The sequence below is a fragment of the Trichoderma atroviride genome, chromosome 4, assembly GCF_020647795.1.
Source record: "Trichoderma atroviride chromosome 4, complete sequence".
Classification (NCBI taxonomy): domain Eukaryota; kingdom Fungi; phylum Ascomycota; class Sordariomycetes; order Hypocreales; family Hypocreaceae; genus Trichoderma; species Trichoderma atroviride.
The window spans coordinates 1,821,794-1,842,575 of record NC_089403.1 but is presented as its reverse complement, the minus strand read 5'-3'; the positions used below and the strand labels follow the sequence as shown (position 1 = coordinate 1,842,575).

At 52.4% G+C, this 20,782-nt stretch overlaps 7 protein-coding genes across 8 annotated transcripts; all 7 read right to left on the bottom strand.

Moving 5' to 3' along the window:
* Positions 1 to 87: 87 nt before the first annotated feature.
* On the bottom strand, positions 88 to 1,991 carry TrAtP1_007917 (uncharacterized protein). Of its 2 annotated transcripts, XM_014092716.2 has the most exons (6): positions 1,866 to 1,991; positions 1,517 to 1,624; positions 1,423 to 1,433; positions 1,259 to 1,338; positions 822 to 1,152; positions 88 to 755 (listed from the first exon to the last, which is right to left on the bottom strand). In XM_014092716.2, the coding sequence occupies exons 2-6, from the start codon at positions 1,565 to 1,567 to the stop codon at positions 176 to 178; spliced, it is 1,053 nt and encodes a 350-aa protein (XP_013948191.1). In that variant the 5' UTR covers positions 1,568 to 1,624; positions 1,866 to 1,991; the 3' UTR covers positions 88 to 175. The 2 variants fall into 2 exon arrangements, with proteins under 2 accessions (XP_013948191.1, XP_065969807.1); XM_066113720.1 differs by having other exon boundaries at positions 1,259 to 1,433; positions 1,517 to 1,991.
* TrAtP1_007916 (uncharacterized protein) lies at positions 1,992 to 3,917 on the bottom strand. Its single transcript, XM_014092715.2, has 5 exons — positions 3,592 to 3,917; positions 3,437 to 3,480; positions 2,947 to 3,376; positions 2,569 to 2,858; positions 1,992 to 2,497 (listed from the first exon to the last, which is right to left on the bottom strand). Exons 2-5 carry the CDS (start codon positions 3,476 to 3,478, stop codon positions 2,480 to 2,482), a joined length of 780 nt encoding a protein of 259 aa, XP_013948190.1. The 5' UTR covers positions 3,479 to 3,480; positions 3,592 to 3,917; the 3' UTR covers positions 1,992 to 2,479.
* A 139-nt stretch (positions 3,918 to 4,056) lies between these two features.
* TrAtP1_007915 (uncharacterized protein) lies at positions 4,057 to 7,454 on the bottom strand. Its single transcript, XM_066113719.1, has 5 exons — positions 6,782 to 7,454; positions 6,473 to 6,702; positions 5,920 to 6,395; positions 5,375 to 5,826; positions 4,057 to 5,312 (listed from the first exon to the last, which is right to left on the bottom strand). The coding sequence occupies exons 1-5, from the start codon at positions 6,828 to 6,830 to the stop codon at positions 4,657 to 4,659; spliced, it is 1,863 nt and encodes a 620-aa protein (XP_065969806.1). The 5' UTR covers positions 6,831 to 7,454; the 3' UTR covers positions 4,057 to 4,656.
* A 3,527-nt stretch (positions 7,455 to 10,981) lies between these two features.
* TrAtP1_007914 (uncharacterized protein) lies at positions 10,982 to 13,781 on the bottom strand (the record flags this gene model as incomplete). The annotated part of the gene is made up of 2 exons (XM_014092712.2): positions 10,982 to 12,436; positions 12,870 to 13,781. The coding sequence occupies 2 exons, from the start codon at positions 13,779 to 13,781 to the stop codon at positions 10,982 to 10,984; spliced, it is 2,367 nt and encodes a 788-aa protein (XP_013948187.2).
* A 208-nt stretch (positions 13,782 to 13,989) lies between these two features.
* TrAtP1_007913 (uncharacterized protein) lies at positions 13,990 to 18,060 on the bottom strand (the record flags this gene model as incomplete). Its single annotated transcript, XM_066113718.1, has 1 exon — positions 13,990 to 18,060. One exon carries the CDS (start codon positions 18,058 to 18,060, stop codon positions 13,990 to 13,992), a length of 4,071 nt encoding a protein of 1,356 aa, XP_065969805.1.
* A 52-nt stretch (positions 18,061 to 18,112) lies between these two features.
* TrAtP1_007912 (uncharacterized protein) lies at positions 18,113 to 18,400 on the bottom strand (the record flags this gene model as incomplete). Its single annotated transcript, XM_066113717.1, has 1 exon — positions 18,113 to 18,400. The coding sequence occupies one exon, from the start codon at positions 18,398 to 18,400 to the stop codon at positions 18,113 to 18,115; it is 288 nt and encodes a 95-aa protein (XP_065969804.1).
* Positions 18,401 to 18,572: 172 nt separating this feature from the next.
* TrAtP1_007911 (uncharacterized protein) lies at positions 18,573 to 20,777 on the bottom strand (the record flags this gene model as incomplete). Its single annotated transcript, XM_066113716.1, has 1 exon — positions 18,573 to 20,777. The coding sequence occupies one exon, from the start codon at positions 20,775 to 20,777 to the stop codon at positions 18,573 to 18,575; it is 2,205 nt and encodes a 734-aa protein (XP_065969803.1).
* Between the last annotated feature and the right edge of the window lie 5 nt (positions 20,778 to 20,782).

The following is a 20,782-nucleotide window of genomic DNA, read 5'->3' as shown; positions in this document are numbered from 1 at the left end:
CCGAGTCGGATCGGTACGGAATGAGATTACTCTTAAATGAGAATATAAACAGCTATTTGATTCAAGTCTATACAGATAAAAAAAAATACTGAGCCAAAAGATGTGATTCCACGCCATTGCTTGGAACCCCCGCGTCTATATCCAATTCACCCATTCCATTCTCCCATCCCCCAATCTAAGCCTTCGTTGCCGAGAATTTTATACTAGGACTCCTCAAGCTATCCAAGTTGGTAACCAGCTGCAGCTCCGCTGCCTTCGACTTGACATAATGCGCCTTGTCCTTATGATCCCTATCCTCCGCCTTCAGCTCTGCCCACGTCCTCTCCATCACCGCAGGCATCGCATCCCGCGTCTTCGCCAACACCTCGTGCATGCTGGCCAGCACCTTCTCTGCCGCCCTCGCCAGCGGCAGCTCCGTCGCGGGCACGTCGTCGTCGCTCAGCCAGCTCGCGCGGCCGCGCAGACCGGGAACAGCGCCCGTGGCCTCTCGGATGCGGCTCGTGATGAGGGCGCCAAACATGTCGCCCGTGCCGCAGAAGTAGCAGTCAATGGACGGAAAGGTGATTTTGAAGGTCCGGGCCTTGCGGCCAGAGGTCATGGTGGAGCCGATGACGGAGAGGTGCGAGGGCGGATGGTCCGGGGTTGTGAAGCTGACGGAGGTGATGATGATGTGAGGGATGTTGAATTTCTCGTGCAGCACCTGGATGGCCTGGGTGAGGCTGTCCAGGTCGACGATTTTGACATCTGAGAGTTGTCTGCATAGGTTAGTGGCTCATGAACGTCTCTTCTCCATCAAATATCGAGGCTTGTAACAAACTTACTCGGCCTCAAATTGGTTCGGCAGTATCAGGTCCGCATAGGGCAAAAGAGCCTTGTACGCGGGCACAACTTCCGGCGCCACATACAGCTTCCCATTATCCCCCATCACGGGATCCAGCACCCAGAAAAACTTGCCCGGAGAATGTTGAAACTTATCCTTCAGCCCCTTGGCAATGTTTCCCACCGCAGTGACCCCCTCCGCGCCGGGGATGTACCCGGAGAGCATCATGTCAAAGTCATCCAGATACGACTGCTTCAGGCCGTTGTAGAGGTCGGTGATCTCTAGAGCCGTGGCTCTCGTCCCTGTCCACTGCTTGTAACCTGTGTGATTGCCTAGAGTCGAGAGAAAGAGAGGCGCAGCGTCTTGAGTCAGCCATGTCTACTCATCAAGGGGGGGCTCTTTTCCTCCTCGAAACTCAATAAACAAATGAAGACTCACTGAACTGCACCGTGTTTAGAGCAGCGACTTCACTTCCCAGCGACTGGAGCACGAAGACGGCGACTTTGTTTCCCACGTTGCTGGAATGGCCCACGTTAACTCAAATCGCCCAACAACTTCATAGAGTAGCATTTTCACGCTTGCTTTTCAAGTCCAAATCATACCCTGAGACAACCTGCGAGAACAGCACAGTTAGCTCAGGCCCATGAAATGAATCATCATAAAAATCTTCATTGTAAACTCATCAACACAGCTTACATGGCTGGCCACCGCCAATACTCGTGGCGCAAGCACCACTGAGTCAGACATAGTTTTTTTTCCTGCTAGGAAGTGAAGAATACTGCGCGCCGAACTCCGGAGGGGTATCTTGAAAATGAAACGTCAGATTGAAGGAAATAAGAATAAAATAACGATATGTTGTATATGAAGTTTAGAAAGGAATGAGAGTTTTGGAAGTTTAGAGAAGGTCAATGGTCTAGCCCAGGCCAACTCAAACCTGACCGGTTGATGAATAATGAATAAGCTCCATGGCCGGGGCCCGGTCCCGCCGTCAGCGGAGGGAGTTTAAAGCCACAATAAATGGCGGGTAAGACAACAGGCTACTCACCGCTAGGGTTTGTCTAGGAGAGAAAGATAACTTTTGGTCTACTACCAAGGCGATAATCCAACACAGCAAAGGGAGGACAAAAAACACTCAAAGGCGCAAATCTCCAAGGGCTAGCACAGGGCGCGTGAGACGTTATCATGGGGTAGAAAAAACGCCCCGCCGACGGCCGAGACTACGATCCGGCCTAAACCGTACGTAAGAGAGTTGATAGCACAAGGGCGCTTTAGGCGTTAAAAGGGGATAGTAGCGGAAAGAAAAGCGAGCTGGTAGTAAACCTCTCCAGCGCGGGACAAGGTCAAGATGGGTAGTTCAGGGAGGTAATTATCGGCTTGTAAGACTAAAGCTAGGCATATGCTCATTCATTTTTGTTTTTGTTCTTTTCCTTCTTTACCACAGATCATGATTAGAAAAACAAAGAAAGAGGCCTGTGCAACTATAACAACATTCTCGATATCCATTTCTTCTCTCTCTCTCTCTCTCTGCCTATCATCGGTGGGTAGTCGATCAGCCGTGATGGAAGACTTGAGTCGTTTTTTTACTCCAAAGCTCGGCCTGATATATGCGAAGATTGTATGTGTTGGGCGTCTGAATCGTAGGGTTTAGGGGGAATAAATTTACTCCTCATCACCAATCTATTTCAAATCGCAAACGTTAGCATGATACAGATCATCATAAATATATGTATAGTAAACGTAAAACGGACCTTTGGTGCAAGGTAGAAACGCAGGTAGCTGCTACCGGAGAGGTTGTACTCAACCAAGAGCGGCACCTCGCTGGAGAGGCAGATCTTGACCTGGCTAGACAAGGCAGCGGCCTTGCAGAAGTTGACCAGGTACTTGAGGGAGAAGGTCAGAGAAACGGGCTCCGTCAACTCAATGTCGACGTTCAAATCGGGCTTGTCAATGTTGGTGTGGCTTCGCAGAGTGACCGAGCCGTTACCAATGTCACCGTTGCAAGAGAACTTGACGCCATCCTTGGAGGCCTCGATGCCGACTGCCAGGGTTTGATATTAGCTTCCATCTCATTCCTCTCATCATACACATTTATCCACACAATTGGGATTTGCGTGCAAGTTACATACCTGACTCTGACATGGCAGCCAGATCTGTGCAGATTCTCCGAAACTCAGCCGCAGGCATCGTAATGGTGGCAGCATACTCGGTCTCAGGGATACCCAGGTGCTCCTGGTCAATGTCCATGAGCTTGAGGTCGTACTCGCTGATGCGGTCGTTCTCGCTGCTCTCAAACATCAGGTTCAGAACATCCGGTGCGTCCTCGGCCTTGAGCGTCAGAATGTCCTCGCCCTGGGCAGCTCGCAGCACCTTGGTCAGAGACGTCAGGTTGACGCCGAGGGCAATGTTGCGGTCGCATCGGTAGGGAGAGAAGCCTTCGGCCTTGAGCATCATCGACACGAGGGCTACGTGCGAGTTGTCCATGGCCTGCAGGGCGATACCAGAGTCATTGCAGTCAAAGTTGCAGTCCTGGACGAGGTCCTTGATGGCGTCGACAACCTAGTGGTTCGGTTTTGGCGTCAGCCAGGCTTTGCAGGACGCGGGGTCGTGTCAATTTACCTTTTTCAGGATGCTGGCCTGTTCCAACCGTGCTTCCAACATTTCTGTCACATGTTAGACTCCTTTTCTTCTCTGTCTGGGCGCGATCACAAGAGCATTGGGGCGTAGACAAGAGGGCAAAGTGCACGCAGCAGTAGCAGTGCTCCAATACGTACTGGATAGAGGGGTGTGTGTGTGTGTGGTATTAAAGAGACAACGAGAGGTAGAAGGAGTGGAATTGCTGTGGAAATCCGGATGCAGTGCAGAGGCAAGAGATTCGGCGCTGCACGGTGTGTATCACAGAGTTTTGTTGGCGAGGAAGAAAGAAGCACGTCCTTTTGGTGGAGGAAGCTCTGGGTCGCCAGGCAGAAAAAAGCACTTAACACGACGGCACGAAGCTGTGGGCAATTGAGACGCGTCTAGCTGGGGACTGACGCCAATTGCACGCGGGGCAGGTCTTTTTCTTAGCGTCTGGTGCCTGGAGCTGAAGGGTACGAGCACCTGGGCGGCCTGGGACGGCGGCAAGGGAGTACCGACGAAATGAGTGATTCATTCAGCATACAATTCAGGCATAAGCAGACGTTGATTTTTATTGGTTCACATGGCATCAAACAAAATAAAGGGCGAATGAAAAACACAAGCCATGAAATAGGAAAATCAATTGCATCATCTAAATCGCATTGCATCCGCTGCACTCAATTTGGTGGCCCCATCCTCACATCTATGCCGCATTTCAACAAACAAGATTTCAACACTCCAACGCATGTTGCCGGAGATAATAAGCATGCCGAATGTTCAGTGTAATGTACAAAATTTGCGTTGCGCAGTTCCCCGTCTCATACGCCTTGTCTAAACAGCGAACAGAAAAGAATGATAAACATGGAACAAAACAAAACAAACACCTCCCACTAGCCACAATTCTGACCGATTCTAAGAGAACAAGAAGAGAAAACAATCAATGAAAAAAAAAAAAAAAAAAAAGCAGACAGCCTATCGCCACAAACCCCAGAGCCATTGTACCGTATCTTACCCCAAAGCATAAAAGGAAAAAAAAAAAAGAGAGAGAGAGACAACGAACCAAAAGACCAGAGACAGATCAACAAAAAGAAGAAAAAAAGAAAGAGATGCTTAAAAGAGAGATATGATGCTGCCGTGCGCCTATGAATGTTGCATAAAAGACAGGCCGGAGAAAAAAAAAGTTGAGGGAATGATGATTATCGTCGAGACTCGTGAATCAGACCTCACATGGAGATGCGTGCCCCAGGAGGAGCGCTGGCTCGCTTTTGAGGTCGCAGGCTGATGACTGTTTCCAGCTCTCTCAGCATGCCCTTTGTAGCCTCCAGCTGCTGTCGGGCTGCCGCTCTATGCTCCCTCTCTTCTTTGACCTTTGCGATTCTCTCTTCTCGCGTCAGCATGCTTCGAGGTCGCGGCTTGGCTACCGCCTCGAAAATCTCCTGGTCCTCCTCAGCATCATTGATATCTGATGCTGGCGGGGATTCACCAGTGAGAGCCTTGAAGGCTTCTGCCGCACCTCCCTCGCCTATGGTTGTAAGTCCGCTTAGGGAGCTTGCAGGTGAAAGGAGCGTGCTTATTGATGAAAGCCTCTTCTCGGTCCTATCGATACCTTGGGCTAGAGCGGCTCTGCCCTCCTCCCATGCTGCCATGAGCATTTTGAGATCAACTCCAATGGAGTCGTACTGCGACATGAGATTGGGTCCAATTTCAGAGATGTCATTGGAATCATCCAGCGCTCTATCGGATTCTTCTCGCAGTAGATGAAGCTTGGCTTGCAGGCCTCGAATTCCAGTCGACATGGAATTGAGCTTGCGGACCTGGGAGCGCCATCGCTCTTTGCCTGGTGTTAGAGGCAGCGACGGAGTGGGTGGCAAGGGAAATGCTGAACAATTGTTAGAAACGGGTTCGGTAGAGGTAAATAAAAAAAAAAAAAAAAAGGCTTACATTCTTCCTCGCTCAATATCCCCTGCAGCTTTTCAAACACAGACTTGGTCGAGACATTGGCGCTTTGTAGCGCCTCAACAGCAGCTGTCCAGCGCAGCAAATCCTTGGCCTCTCCATTCGCATCCAGCGCCAGCAGAGCACAGAGAAGCATCTTTCGCGTGGTATGGAATCGCGCAGCAAGAATCTTCAGCGTCCTCAGCGACTCCGCATCCTCAAATTCAGATTCGTTGAATCCCAGGCGCGAATCCGAGATGTCGAAATCGCTAACGTCATACATGTCATAGTACTTTTCCAGCTCCATTTGCTCGGCAAAGCCCCTGACAACGTCGGCCACCTGGTTGTATGTCTGCAAAACGCCGGCAAACGAGTTTTTGAGCGCCTTTCGTAGCCGACCGCATTTTCGGCTTTGGGTACGCTCCTCAATTCGGCTAACTGGCGCAAGAGGTAGGCTACTGTGGAAATTGTTAGCATGTCAACATCTATGCAAGCTGTAATCGGAGCCAGACGCTGCTACAGCTAGAGAAGATGCAGGGAGCAAAACTGACATTCGGTATCCTCGAGAGACAAGCTCGACTTCCTGTACGAGAGAGAGCGCGGCCTCAGTTGCACTATCAAAGTTCTGCGAATTCGAGATGAATGTGGAGATTTCAGCCAGGGATTGCTCTCTGCGGTAGCGAAGCCACTGTCGTCGCACAAAGACTTGTCCTACCAGCGCGGCCGCTGCAGCAATAATAAGCACCAGAATTAGGCGTCGTTTCGTCACATGCGATGGCGCACTACTCAGTGCCCAGCTTAGGAAGACTGCGAGAGCTAGCGCTCCGACGACGGACACTATAATACCTTCGGTCGAGAGGAGAGATTGGTCACTGGTGTTTGCGGTCGAACCCGGCGTTTTCAGGGCCGGAGGTCGGTTCCCAAGTAACAAATGGCCATTCAGGAGCTGAGAAGCAATGATTGTATATCTAAACTGTTCGAGGAACCGGGCGTTGTCTGCGCTATCGAGGCTAGCGGCGAGGAGGGCCTATTATCGATTGATTCAACTCCAGATTAGATTTATGCAGTCAACAGAGCTTCAACAATGGCGGGTTTTGAACATACAGAGCAGCTTTTCTTAAGCGACTGCAGCGTCAGAGGCTGCGCCTGCGCCTGCGCCTGAGGCTCCTCGGCAAGCTCCAGCCTGTTGGTATTGCGGAATCGTGCCCTCACCAAGGGCCGGCCGGTGGGCGCAAAGGGGGTCGGGCTCGCAGGAGGTGACGATGCTATCGACGACTGGAAATCGGGAGTGCCGTCCATGGGAGCCCATTCTGCCTCCGACATATTACCTCCATCTTTGGGCGAGGACGAGACCGGTCAGTATGCGCACGATTCAGGGGAAGGAAGCGACAATCTGGAGAAACCTCAACATACCTCTGAGGTAGTCGGCTAGAGGCGTTTCTTCATACACCACGGGCTCCATCAGCAATTTTCATAAGCGACTTTCGAGGTTGGACAGCAACAACGAAGGGACACGCAGAGCCATGGAGCCCGCAGCAAGCTGGGCAGGAATGCGACGGGGGGAGATATGGACGAGAGCCACAGTATGCTGCGCCGCCCTGCTCGTGGTCGGTATGCTGTAGCAACTGGGTGTTGTTTTGTTTGGTTTGGTCTGATTCCTTGCGTTCGTTTCGAGCTGTTTTGTCTCTTGTTTCCCCGTGCTGGTTATGTCTTGCCTCTGCGCGCTCGCCTGCAGTTTGGTTTCAGGGAGGACCTCAAGTGAAACAGCAGACGGCGTTCGAGAGCCCTTCTTCGCATGTGCTCAGGGGAGAGCCAAGCGAAAGCGGGCTGGGTGTTCGCGAGCTTTCGGGACTAGCGAACAAACGCAGATGCTGCCAGAGCTCCAACAAGCAGCTCCTCGGCGTCACAATCGCCTGCGGTGGCCCGGGACCAGGATGGATCGGTCGTGCATGGATCTGCCCCGTCAGCTCATTTGGGACCCCGAGATTGGATGACGGGGGTTTGCGCGGTGCAGCGATTCCGAGTGAGGCGGAGTCGACAAGTTACGGCGCAATGTCACTTTGCGATGGATATGCCTCGAATGAGGAGCGCATGAGGAGCCACAGGGTCCAGAGTACATCCGGGCCCCATACAAAATTACAGCAGCGCACTTCCAGTTGAACTACGGGGCGCTTTGCACTGTACCGGATACGTTGAGCTCTGACCCCTCGTGCTTTGTGCCTCGTGCGCTGCAGGTACCTCGTGCAGGTACCTCGTGCCTCTGCGGTGCCGTTGCGCTACGTAATCTTCATCGGAACTACAGTTTTTCCCGATACACCGCGTTAGCTCCAGCATCTCCAGAATCTGTGCAGAGCTTCCAATTTTGTGGAGAGAGGGACAAATCCGAGCAACGAAGCGGACACAATCCTCGACGCGGCCCGGTACGGCACGGCTTCCTTCCCTCTTGCGAGCACCAGTGCGATGGCTCGATAATCGTGACGACTCCATCATCAAAATTCTTCGTCGGCGGTGCACCAATGCCCGTGCGGTCATCGGCGCAATGCCGGCCTGCAATCCCGCAGAGGGCTTCGGCCATTTGGATCACAGACTCGATGCTTCGCCAAGCCATTGAGCACTATCATCGCCAATTCGCCGCTCCCGCATCCTGCCGACTGCTGAGCTCGCACTCTGGGCCTCTCGAAAGCCGTCGCCGCCAGCTCGGCAAGCGCAATATGACGGGAATCATGCCCTCGTCTTCGACCTATACCCCGCTATGGCACTTTGACGTGGCCTGGATCCCCAGCGAGTGGAAATGGGAGCCGCCAACTACAGTGGAGGAGAGGAAGAAAAAGAAGCAAGCCATTAACCCCTCGGCCCTCTTTGACGGTCTTATCTCCTGGCTAGAGAAATCTGATGGCGACAGGCCATTCATTCAGCCGCCGGCAGATGTTGCCGTCTCCAACATGTCGAGCATGTCGGCGGGAGAAGCAGCAGCAGCAGTTGAACCTCCATATCACGATGGTCCTATACCAACAGAGCTGCCACAAGAATTGGTAGTGTTACGGGCTTCTATTGCTACTCTGGAGACGATAAACAGCGAAGCGTTGGATCGTTTACGAAAAGGGTTTCGGCGTAATTATTTGCGCAGAATGGAGAAAGTACCGATTTCCGTTGAGGGACTGCGTTTGGCAATGGAGCCCCTTGACCGGGCCACAAGAGACAAATTGTCCGATCCGAAGCTGGCAGATTGGCTTTTTGGTAGAATTCGCCGCAGCCTTCTGGCTGGCCTTAATGCTGCTCAAAAGAAGAATTCTGACCAGGCCGCTGTGCGAGAACTTTGGTTGGCGTTTGCCACCATCATTTGTTCTTCGGGAGGCAGCTACCAGAATGTTAGGCTTTTCAACCGAATGCTGAGCTTGATGCCGGACTCGATCAAGATCCACATACCCACAGATCAGATATTCAACTTGGCACGATCTTTTATTGTAACTCAGGCTACCAGTAGCAACCTTTCCGCAAGCTGGAAAGCCACAGCGGTTCAATTTGGACAGGCCCTCTCGATGCTGCATCCTACACAGTTACAAAGTCTGGATGATGATATACACACATTTTTGTCACAGCAGGAGATGGGCCAAGAGAGAGAGCGAAGATTGCTATTCTCATGGTTATTAGCCGAAGCTTACAACCCAGCCACAACAAACCAAGAGTTTGTTCAATCTTATCAGCGTCTCACCGCATCCCATGAGATTGATCTGCGTCATCTCCAGCTATGGCAGCTTGTTGTCGCCAGATTAAAAGCAACAGGAGCCATTGATGGCAATCTACACACCGAGATTACACGAATCGAATACAGCTCCCTATCACAGCGATGGGCAGCTTTGTTCTCTGCAATCCATAGCCTTCCCAACGCAAGCAGCATCTTGACTGAGCTCTTCAACTTTTTCAAGGGCATCAACCAAACCGACGCCCTCCCCAGCGCATTACCATCCCTTCCCATCTCTCGCACATCTGTCGACTGCGTTCGAACAATCGCCACAGCATGCGACGACCATAGACTCGCCTTACAACTCTACGAAGCCCTTCGGTCACGGCTAGGCCAGGGCGAACAACTTACAGCGTGGGGGTGGGAAGCATGGGTTCCATACCTAGAACGAATCATCAAAGATCCCGAAATCACACGACCGGTGCACTGGGAGATGCTCAAACTATCCCGATTGGCGGCAACCGCGCAAAGGACGACTCCAGATCCGGAGGAAATCGCCCGCGAGATCCAGGCCAAGATGGCCCTCCTCGACAAGATGGGCCAATGGTACATGGAGGCCTCGCACCTCAACGACCGCCAGGTACTCCGGCGCCTGCAGCGGTGTGCAAGCGTCCAGCGAGCGCTAACAAGGAACGTCTCGTCTCAAGTGCTCGCGCAGGTGACGGAGGTGGTCACACGAGACCTGCAAAGGGGCCAATGGGGCAGGACGACGTGGCTGCAGTGGCTGCTGGGCATGGTTGCGCAGAAACACGGCGACGAGCACGCCAGTGACGTCTTGAAGACGATCAAGGGATGGAGGTGGATGATTGACCGTCACCAGGGCCCTGCTGCTACTGCTAATACTACTACCGCTCCTGAGCACGAGCCCAGGGACGCGTGACGATGTACTTGATACCACTGGACTCCTGCGCGGGGAGATGTGTGCGAAGATAGTTTATACCAATAAATAAATTGAGTTAAATGACCCTCTGAAAGTGAAAAGTGACTGGACAGTGAGACAGGGCACAGATGAGATGGGTAAATGCCCAATAGTGGATGAGGGAGAGTGTATCAATGCCTAAATGCAACACAGTCTTTGACTTGGCGCATACTAGTGGTTGGTACTACTACACTCTAGGCCGATTCTTTCAGACCTGCAGGATGCTAGCAGTAGCAGCAAGCAAGGACAATTAAACGCTGACATGGCATTGGCCTCTTCGTACTAAGACCATCTTCACGATTGGACATGATTCATGATGCATCTCAGTGGAGATTTCTAGTTCATTCAGTCATAAATCTAGGGCCTAGCCATATTCAAAGCAGGTAAATAAAAACACGAATATAACGAAAGAAGACGTAAAAAGAGTTATCAAGAGACGCATTAAAATTCATGTCAACATTGCATAAAAAATGAACACACACTCGCGTTCTCGCAAGAGCAAAAAAAGCCAATGATTAAGTACAAGCTCTGAGTTGTAGCAACAGAAGTTTCATAATCTGTGAACCCAAAAGATATAGAAAAAAAAAGGTAAAGGTAAATAAAAAAGATACGCCGCAGCACGAAAATTTCCAATGAATAGGTATCGTATCATCAAACCATGTATTAAACAGGTTGCTTTGCTTTCCCGCATTTTGCCCGGTGTAGAAAATTGAAAAGAAGAAAATAAAACCAAAAAAATTCATCACTGCACTAAACAGAAAATCCAAGAGACGTAATCCAAAAAGCCGTCATAACAGAGAGATATGTACGCAATGCAAAACAAGAACAAGAAAAAGGATAAAAACACCATCGCTCAACTTTTTTCTCAAAATCTTTATGAGTTGTATGTAAAGAAAAAGAAAAAGAGTAAAAGAAAAAGGTCATCATAAATAGTGTAGTCATAAATCCCTCCTTAGGCTGCATTCACGGCTGCATTCGCCTGTCTGGTATCGGGCGAGTTGGTGCCGCCGCTCAGACGGCCTGTGCCCGTAGAAGTTCTCCCCCCGTCTGATGGCGTGGGTTGGCGCGTGAGCTTGCTGCGGGCAATCAGAACCTGAGCAGGGCAAATTACAATCTCCTCATCGTTGGAGCCATCGTCGTCTCCCTTCTTGACAACGAGAGGGAAGAGGACAACACGCACAATGGCGCCGCGCGCCTCGAGCTCTTCGTTGGTGAGCTTCAACGTTCCACTCCGCTCACTCATCATGGACGCGTTAAATTGGACGGTTTGTACAAGCTCGCCGTCTGCATCGTATTCGGGCTGGAGGGGCGGCAGCATCATGTACTCGGCCTTTTGTGTCCGCATCTCGATTGAGAGGTGGACAGCCTCGTGCATGACCCTGCGCAGCTGGGCTTGGATCTGGCCCTCCAGATTGGACGGCGGCGGGAGGACCTTGCATAGGGTCTGGTAGATGGCCTGGACGACAGCCTCCGTGTCCAGGTCTCGTTGCCTCTTGAATGAGTCACGCTTGGAGAGCAACGAAAGGGTAACAGCACGCCATTGGCGTACGGCTTGTGCTGGGCCAACTTCGGTCAGCAGCTTTTCCAGCGATTTGAGTTTCTGTCGCTGCTCTCGGTCCATTCCGAACAGGTACCGAGTAAAGACAAACTCCCAGATCATGTTCATGGTCATGGACATGAAGATGTCACGCCGCCTGACTCTGTCATTGAGATATCTGTCGACATCAGAGCCATCTAGTACGGCATTGTCAAGCCGGTCGATGATCTTCTCATCGTTGATCTCATTGGTCAGGCGACAGGCTCGCATATCTGAGAATTTGGAGAAGCGAAGAACCCATTGCTGAACGTGGGAACATAGTTGTTGGCAGCGATGATCAAAGTAGTCTTCGTCTTTGATGTTGAGGAACTGCACGTCGGCAGCCTTGGATTCGAGAATCTGGCGCTGCAGCTCGCGGATCCTCTCTTTGGCAGCATCCAGCTTGGTCGTCAGGTCGGCAATCTGTGCATCCTTCTCGTGCAGAGCCTGCATGAGGGCGGCTTCGTTGCCATCACGGTCGGCGTAGACCTGTAGATCTGCATAGCGGCTGTTGTCCTTGTTGGCCAGCTCGGCGTTGGCGCTGGTGAGGCCTTCATTGACCTCGGTCAGGCGAGATACCTCGCCCTTGAGGAACTTGAGTCTCTGGTTGAGAGCCTCAATCTGCGTGTCCCGGTCGGAAAGAGCGGTGACAACACGGTGGCTTAGGTGCTGTTCGGAGCTGTGGCGGGCGTCGGAGAGCAGACGGTTCTCTGCTATGAGCTGCTCGACCCTGGCCTCGAGCTCGAGGACTTGCATACTCTGGCGTCGACGCATGCTGTGCGGCCTTGTGGGAGATCGTGGCGAGCCAAATTGGCCCTCGCCCAACCCATCCTAGAAAGAAAGCCCAATATTAGAAACGGTAAAGCGACGCCGACGAGCTGAAGCGACGCGGACAAGGGACAATGACAATGGCAATGACAACAAAGAAACAAAGGCCCGGCAAAATAAGCAGTACAAGGAATCAAGTCAGGCAGCCCGCAAATGACCACGACTCGACATGCAAGCACTTCGGCAACGGCAGACAGGCAGGCAATCAGAGAAAAGCCCAGATGCTGAGGAATGCAGAGCTTCGCAGGGCCGGGCGGAGCATTGGCTGGGGGGGGTGGAAAAATCACGAGGTTGGGCGGTGAAGCCGAGTGGCTGGGAGCTGAGAAAAAAAACAGCAGAAACGCGGCCCAGACGGGGCCATGCAGGCGGCGGTGGGTCGGGTCATCTGCGGGCACAAATCATGTGACGGGCGTCAGGAAGAGCTGGTTGCACTCACAAATACATCGGTCTTGTCCTTGGCTCGCACGCGGCCCTCGTTGGCCACGGGCGCCTCGGACGGCGCAAGCGAATTGCTGGAGTTTTGCTGGCGCAGCGCTCGCAGGTCGCCGCCGCGCTTGTCTGCCCGCCGCAGCCCCGGCGTCGGGATGGACGACGATCGCACTGTGCTGCCGCGGACGGCGTCGGCCTGGAGCGAGAGTTTGCGCCGTTCAGGGGTCCGCTGGCGCACCGCGGCGCTGTTGGGCGGGGACTGTGGCGACTGTGGCGCTGGGCCATTGCTGGGGTCGGCCCGCGCTGGGTCTGGCTGGTGTCGCGTGGCGGACGGGATCTGGCTGTCCGAGACGCTGCGTGGCTGCGGCTCCGTCGAGAGGGCCTTGAGCGCCGGCGACTCTGGGCGCTGCAGGCCCGGCGCAATCTGGGCGCTGACGGCTCGTCGTAGGCTTCGCAGCGGGCCCGCCACCGGTGGTGAGGGGCCTGTCAATGGGCCTGTCAATGGGCCTGCCGTCGGTGAGAAGCTGAAAGAGGTCGCGGCTCGTCTCAGCATCGGGGGCGTGTCGGATCGATCCGACAGCGACGGTATTGGTGAGATTGTCGACAGTCGTCGTGGTGCGATGCCCATTCCGGCGATGGCTCCGTAGCCTTTCCTCGTAGGACTGGATCTCCCTGTCGGAGTCTCCGGTCGTGTTCCTGTTCCTGTCAACACTCTTTCCCTTGTTCCCGGTATAGTCTTCTTCTCCGGGTCGTGAGCCGCATCCCGTAGCGACGTCTCTCCCAGTCTCTGACCTCCCAGCGTAGACCGTCGTAGGCGCCTCTTGAGTGGTCGATCTGGTGCCCTGTTTACGGGCTCGGGAGTCTTGAGCTTTGCTATGGCTGCTTCTATCCAGTCACTGTCAACTCCGCTGTCGCGCATCTTCTCTTCATCGTCTCCAATGGGTACTGTGCTTGTGCTGTGTCTCCTTGATCGGCTTGGGAGGCTTTCTGAGAAGCCACTGTCTCTGTAGAAGCCAACTTCCGACGCTGTCGCTTCCGCTTCCGCCTCTGGCTCTGGCAACTCTTCAACTGAAGGCAAAGTTCGCGGGGGCGACAGCCTATAATCAGATGTTTCGTAGTCAGAGAATTCAGATAGTTCCATTGGGGGGAAGCACTGATATTTCCGACGCGTTCGCCTCCCGGAGAAGTCCACCAATAGGATCCCCCACTTGGGAACTCCGTCGAAGCAGCTCAAAGGGCCCAAGTGATTCCAGGAGCTCTGTTGCTTCCTCTATTTCTGCACTCCCGACACGCTCTCCTCTAAATCCATCTCTTCTGCGCAACTTCTTTCCAACTTTAAACTCTGGACTTGTGACTTCTGCAATACTTTCGCTTCGCTTTGGTGTGCTAGGCCTGATAGGTTGAGACTGGCGCTTCTTACGCTTGTTAGGAGTCGTGGGGCCGTTGCCACTTTCCAAGAAATCGTCAATCGTCTGTACTTGATTTATTTGCCAGCTCCTCTCGTCACCGCTTTTCCGAGGAGCTGGATTCCCTAAAAAAGACTGGTCTTTAGGGTCTTCTTTGTCTGAGGGTATAGGATCTCTGTCTGGAGGTATAGGGTCTTTATCTCTCTCCCTTGTTGGTTTCTTGGCACCACCAAATCGTTCAGCCATGAGAGAGACGCTTCCACTGATGCCTGTGAACCAAGGCCGATTGGACCTCTCGCTTCCCTGACTAGATGCTGAACTTGGCCGGATACCCCTCTCCGTTGATGATCTGGGGCTAGAAACGGAGGGATCTTGCTTGTCGCCATGCTCTTCTGAAGAAGGCTCGGGGCCATTGTCAAGATTACCTGGGCTGATCTGCTGCTCTGTTTGGCTGTTCCTTCGCTGAGGCGTAGAGATAGCTGAAGGCTCGTCAACGAAAGCCGCATCTTTGATTATCTGGCCCTCTGGAAGCTCTTCTTGCGATTGCGTAGCAGATCCGTGCTTCTCCCATTTATTTGTAAACAAATCCCAAGGATTTTCCGAATCATCCTCTAAAGGGGCAGCAGGAGCAGCTGTTAAGGGTACATCTCGATTTCTTGGCTCTGGCTCGTTCGCTGGCCCGGAATCGGCCTTCGCAGGTTCTTCCGCCACAACCTCCTCAGGAATGGGGGTTAGAGATGCATCGCCGTTCTTGGCAGATTCAGAAGACTTGTTCTCGGCTGAATCAGATCCCACAAACTCCCGGGGCTCAGACTCCACCTTCTCTAAGGCTTCAGGTAGAGCAGTGGTTGGTTCTGAAACACTAATCTCGCCGGGAGGAAGGGGCGCTTCTCTTTGAGGAGGGGGTGGAGGTGCTTCTCTCTCAGGGTGTGGTGGGGGAGGATTATTGTTGTTGGCACCATCACCCTGTCCCGCTGGCTCGCCCAGACTGTTGTGCGAAGATGATGGCTCGCTCCCTGCTGTCGACTTCTTACGCTTGTGCTTGTGCTTCTGCTTCTTCTTCTTTCCCTTTTTCTTTTTCGACCGAATAGCCCGGTGGGCATGTTGTTCTGCGTGAGGAACCGCCGTTACCTCGAAGCCAGTAAGGCTTGACGTAGACTCACTAAACCTCGGATGTCTAGACCGTCTTATCGACCCTCGTAGTGATGCAGTATCAGAGATTATCGTTGAAGTATCGTTGTCGGAGTCGGAGTCATCATCGCTGTCCCCATATTCACTTGCTGATGTCTCTCCGTAATCAGGCTCAGGTGGGGCCAGGAGGAACGTGCTTTTACGAGGCGGTACTTCGTGTCTGTATGAGGAAGAAGGCCGTTGAGGTACAGGGTCGAGAGGGTCAATGGAATCTTCTGTAAGTTTCCTAGAAACTCCTTCTGCAGGCTTGGCTGGGAAAGTAAATTCAGGCAGTTTGGCCCGCTCGGTAGGCGGCTGTTCTTCAGTTGGCTGACTGATGGTTTCAACAGGCGGCAATTGCTCCAGCTCCGCAGCAGGTTCAACTTCATCTTTCTGCGAAACGATAGTCTCCTCTGTAGTGGTGTTTTCCTGCGTAGCTTCATCCACTTGGGTAATAGCCTCTTGAAGTTCTCTGGACTCAGATTCGTGCTTGTTCTCATCAGAAATCTCGGTATGGGGTTCCTCCAGCTGGGGCTCTTCCACAGGCTCAGGTTGAACCTCGGATGTAGACTCAGGCTGACATTCTTCGGTTTGTACTGATTCCGGCTGGAGGTCTTCAGACTTGGGTTCATCCTCAGTCACAGCTCGCTCCTCCAAGAGTTTGTCTTCAGTCAAGCCCTTCTCAGCCGCTTCCGCATCATCCACGGCTATGTCAATCGGATTAGGAGTGTTGTGAATATCAGACTCGAAGATGTCCAGAGGGTGAGAGAGGATTTGCTCCTCCGAGGGCTTTTCCTTTTCCTCAATCAAATTCTTGTCAGCCGCTTCCGCTTCCGCATCTTCCACAGCTACGTTGATTGGGTTAGGAGCGTCGGGAATATCAGATTCAAAGATGTCCAGAGGGTGAGAAAGTATCTTGCCGGGAGGCTCTTCCTCTTTATCCAAGAGTGGAATGTAGCTGGTATTCGCGGTGAGACCTGAGTCTGTCAATGTGGTGTCGACCGTGTCATCCCTGACAACCTCTGCCGGGGTCTCGATTTGGCTTAGGTTTTCAGCCACACTCCTTTCCTGACCGTCACTTGTAGGCTCAGTCATCGGTTCGTCCACCTGTGGCTTGCCCTCTTGCGGCTCCAACGACTCTTCTGGCTGAAGCTCGCCGGCTTCCGTAGAAGCATCCTTGGCTTCAGGAGCACGCTCAACATCTTCGCTAGCAGTTTCTGGCACTGTGCTTACAGGGGCAATAGTACCATCCTGAGCGAGATCGGGATGCTCAGATTCTGCATCTTGAGTGAGGCGCTCCGGTTCCATTTCCTCGTCCACGTTTGGTAACGTGATTGGTGATGCTTCTATTTCAGCTTCCAGTGTAGGTTGTTCCAGGTCAGATGTCATATTAGATTCTTGTGGAAGGCTGGTCTCCTCTGCGGCGTCTAAAGTATTAGTCGAGTCAAGAACTTCTACAGATTGCTCGGAATTGTTCGCTTTCTCCTCTTCCGTTTGTCCATCGTCATTTCCATGATCGTTGCCCTCCACCTCTGGCTGAGGCTCCTCTTCGTGCATTGATCGAGAGTCCTCAACAGGTCCAGTCTCTAAAGGAATATCAGATTTAGCAACATCGACATCACCCTCTCTTGATTGATCTCCAGTATTCTCAGTCTCCAAGTCAGTGTTGTCCACCGGTAGTTTCAACCCATCGTCATTGACGTCTTGGTCTGGCTTTGGTTCCGGATTTGCGTTCTCGTCGAGTTCCTGAGGTGGTATAGTCTCAGATTCTTTTGAGGGGATAGAATCTTCATCTTTGGTTTCAAGCTCCTCAGGGAGCGTAGAACCTGGCTCGTTTGTGTCTTCTTGAGGCACTACATCCAGTTCCAAGCCAGGACCAGCGGGTTGTTCAACTGCCGCATTATCTTGTGAGCTCTCCTCAGGTGCTACTTCAGTCAAGTCTGCGACAGGAGCTGGGTCGGTAAGCACGGCTTTTTCTGTATCTGGCTGCTGTTCTCCTTCCCGGCTCTCATCTGCTGAAGCGGTTTCTCTCGTCTCCGGTACAGTATCAGCCGTAGTTTGATGATCAGTTTCGAGAGATGGTAATTCCACAGATTCGTCCGGCGTAACTTCAGGCACAGGTGTTTGCTCTGTTGGCTCAAGCGTTTGCTCGTCGTTCTTCTCTTCCTCTGCTGGTGATTCGGCATCCTTGAGCTCAGGCTCCGGAAGACCAAGATCTGGGGTCTCTGTGAATTCTTGCTCGTGAATCTCCTTGGCCTCTTCAACAGGAGGAATGACATCAGTGACATCAGCGGAGAGCCCCTGGTTTTCCTCAGCCTCGGTTCCGACTTTGTCGACAGTATCGAGTACAGGGGGCGCCTCTATAACTTCAGTTGATTCAGTTTGCTCATCCGTCGGCAGTCGAGCAGACTCCTCGGGAATTACAAAACTCTCATCCATCTGCGTCGGCTCATAGCTAGCAGGAGACTGCTGCGTGGGATACTCGGTTGGAGCATCACCTTGAGTGAACAATGGCTCAGAAATGTCAGAGGCAAAGGAAGGTAGCTGGGGAGGTCGATCAGTATCTTTTTCGCCCACTGTCTCCGCTAACTCATCAATGGATCGTGACGAAGTCTCATCCATCTTTGGCTCTGCGGAGACGACATCTTCAATTGCGGTTGTAGCCTCAGACTGTTCAGAGGGGGGGCTCTAATGCTTCAGTCTCTCCAGCATTCTGAGTGTCTAGTCGATGCTCAGTTTGATCAGTCTCATAGATCGCTTCCTCAGGCTCTGGCTTTGACTCGACATCTTCTCCCAGGCTCACTGGTTCAGATATCTCTACAGGAGCTGACTCTTCCAATAGATCTTCCATGGTCTCCTCTAGTATAGGGGACAATTGATCACTGTAAGTCGAAGCATCTTGCTCTGTTTGCTCAAAGTCATCGCTTTCCGTAGCATTTGCGTCCTCGAGAGGCTCTTCCATAATTGTAGGTAATTCAAACGGCATTGGCGATGTTTGTTCAAGCTCCTGATCGGCGGTTGCCTCATCAGAATCTTGCCCCTTGGCTTCATCTCCAGCCCATTCACGATCACCGGCAGGAGATGCGTCTTGTGGAATTGATGCTAGCTCATCAGCGTGGGAAGTATGTGAGTCTTCAGTCTCTGGGGCGACGAGCTCTTCGACTACAGCAGGGGGGTTCAACTGGCGTCTCTTCTTCGGTTGGAAGCACCACATCGGCTACAAGAGCATCTCGATCTTCAACAGAAACATCATGATGCTCTTGTCCGGCAGATTCACCGGCAGGCTCTTCAGTAGTTAGCTGAGACTCTATATCGAGGACTGAGGCTTCTTCTTGCGAGGGAAGGAGAGTTTCAACTAGTTCTTCAACAACAGTAGCCTTGTCTTCAACTAGAGAGCTCTCCCTTTCGCCTTGATCGTCAGAATGCGGAATTGGCTCGCTATCAGTAGCGGCCCACTTGACAAGCTCATCCGCTTCCTCGCTGGCATTCTCGATGGCACCCGATGGGATATCTCGTCGCTCCTCGGTTTCCGCCAAAGTGGTAGTTTCGGGCTCAGCGGTTGCAGCGGCTTCTTCCACCTTCTCAATTATGGATTCTTCTGCAATCTCCCGTGAGGTCTGTTCCGGAGCCTCAGTCACTGGCTCAGAGGCAACAAAGTCCTTGGTAACGTCAAGAGGTGTCTCTTCAGTCACTTCCATTGCATCAGCAGGTGTAGGCTCGATTGAAGGCCCGATGGCAGGCTCAACCTCGCTCCTCTCAAGTTCGGTAGGGGGGTTGCGAAGGTCACTGGGAGCGGTCTCGGCGATAGGGTCCACGGCTGGTGCGATTGAAGGCTCAGTAGATTCAGTAACAGGCTGAGCGTTTGTCTCGGTGGAAGCCTCTGCTGCTGCCAGGGCTGCTGCGGTGGCGGCGGCTGCGGCTGCGGCTGCTGTCTTGCTCTTCTTCTTCCTCTTTCTCTTCTTCTTCTTCTTTTTCTTGTTCTTCTTCTTATTTTTTTTCTTAGAGCCCGATGAAACCACAGATGCAGCTCCGAGAGAATCGATAGATGCCGTCATATCGCGAATTGCATTACCATCTTCATCAAAGCGTTTCGCGACCACCACATGTCCATTTTCTTCGTCCTCCTCTTCGTCGGAGTCTTCAGAGTCTTCAGAATCGTCAGAATCTTCTTCTTCATCTGACTCCTCCTCTTCCTCTGATTCATCTGAATCTTCAATAACCGTAGATACATCGGGATTCTTTGGATATTCTTGCACAGGGGCCTCAGGGACCGAATGAGGCGCCGCCTTGGGGATAGTACCGACAATGATTTCCTCAACTTCCTCCGGCTGCGATCGTTGAGTTGATTCGGCAATTGTATTAGACAGGAGCTCATCAGACACGGGTATAATATCGACAGACTCAGTGTATGGTACTTCAACATCCTCGTCGGCCGGCTTAAAAACAGGAATCTCTTGAGCAATTGATTCGAATTCTGGCTCAAGAGTATAATTTTCGGGCTCTGATTCATCTTCAACGGTAACGGGCTTTGGGATAATCTCTGGTGCCAGTGCCTTCTCTTCGGTAGAATCTTTTGAAAGAGACTCGGTTGATGGAATATATTTGACATCCGGACCAAAGCCTTTGTTGAAACTTATATCTGGAATTTCGACGAATGCAGCCGCCATTTCCTCGGCTGAAGGCTGCATAGATAGGCTGCGCTCATCTGATGAAAAAGACTTCTTACCCTTGTCTGATGACTCCTCGGCCGCTTCTGATTGCAGGTCCGGATAGTTGCGGCTCCCCTGGCGGGTCTGGTCCTCTGGGACGCTCTCATTGCTAGGCAAAGTCTCAATCACCCTATCCATAGTTGCCAGTGCTGAATGGTCCGGTACCTTGTCCTCAAAAAATTTTGCGGGTCTTGAAAATTCAGGGATAGCGCCGAGCATCGATGGCTCAATGGGTGGCAGCTCCGGTTCATATAGATCCTCGTCGTGCATGTCAGCAGGAGAGGTGCGTGCGGTCTCAAAGTCATCGGAGGCGTCTGCTGATGTCAATTCGTCGGGGCGTAGATAGGCATCCTTTTGGGGTGAGCGTCGACGTGTAGGAGTTGTAGGGCTCGGTATGGCCTGGGCGTCCACTGTCCTAGCCGATTGGCCCGACGAAGACGTCGATTTGATGGGAGCAGTTTCGTAGTCGTCGGTGAATCCCCTATCGTTGTCAGTAGGTCGAGCGGGCAGCTCATACGTCAGATCGGCTTTTGGTGTGGATCCTTCGGATTCTCCAGATGCAACAGCTCTCTCGGCAGGAAGACCTTCAGTCTGGAGCCGAAGCCGGAAATCGTCGTCCGGGTATGGCATTGGGG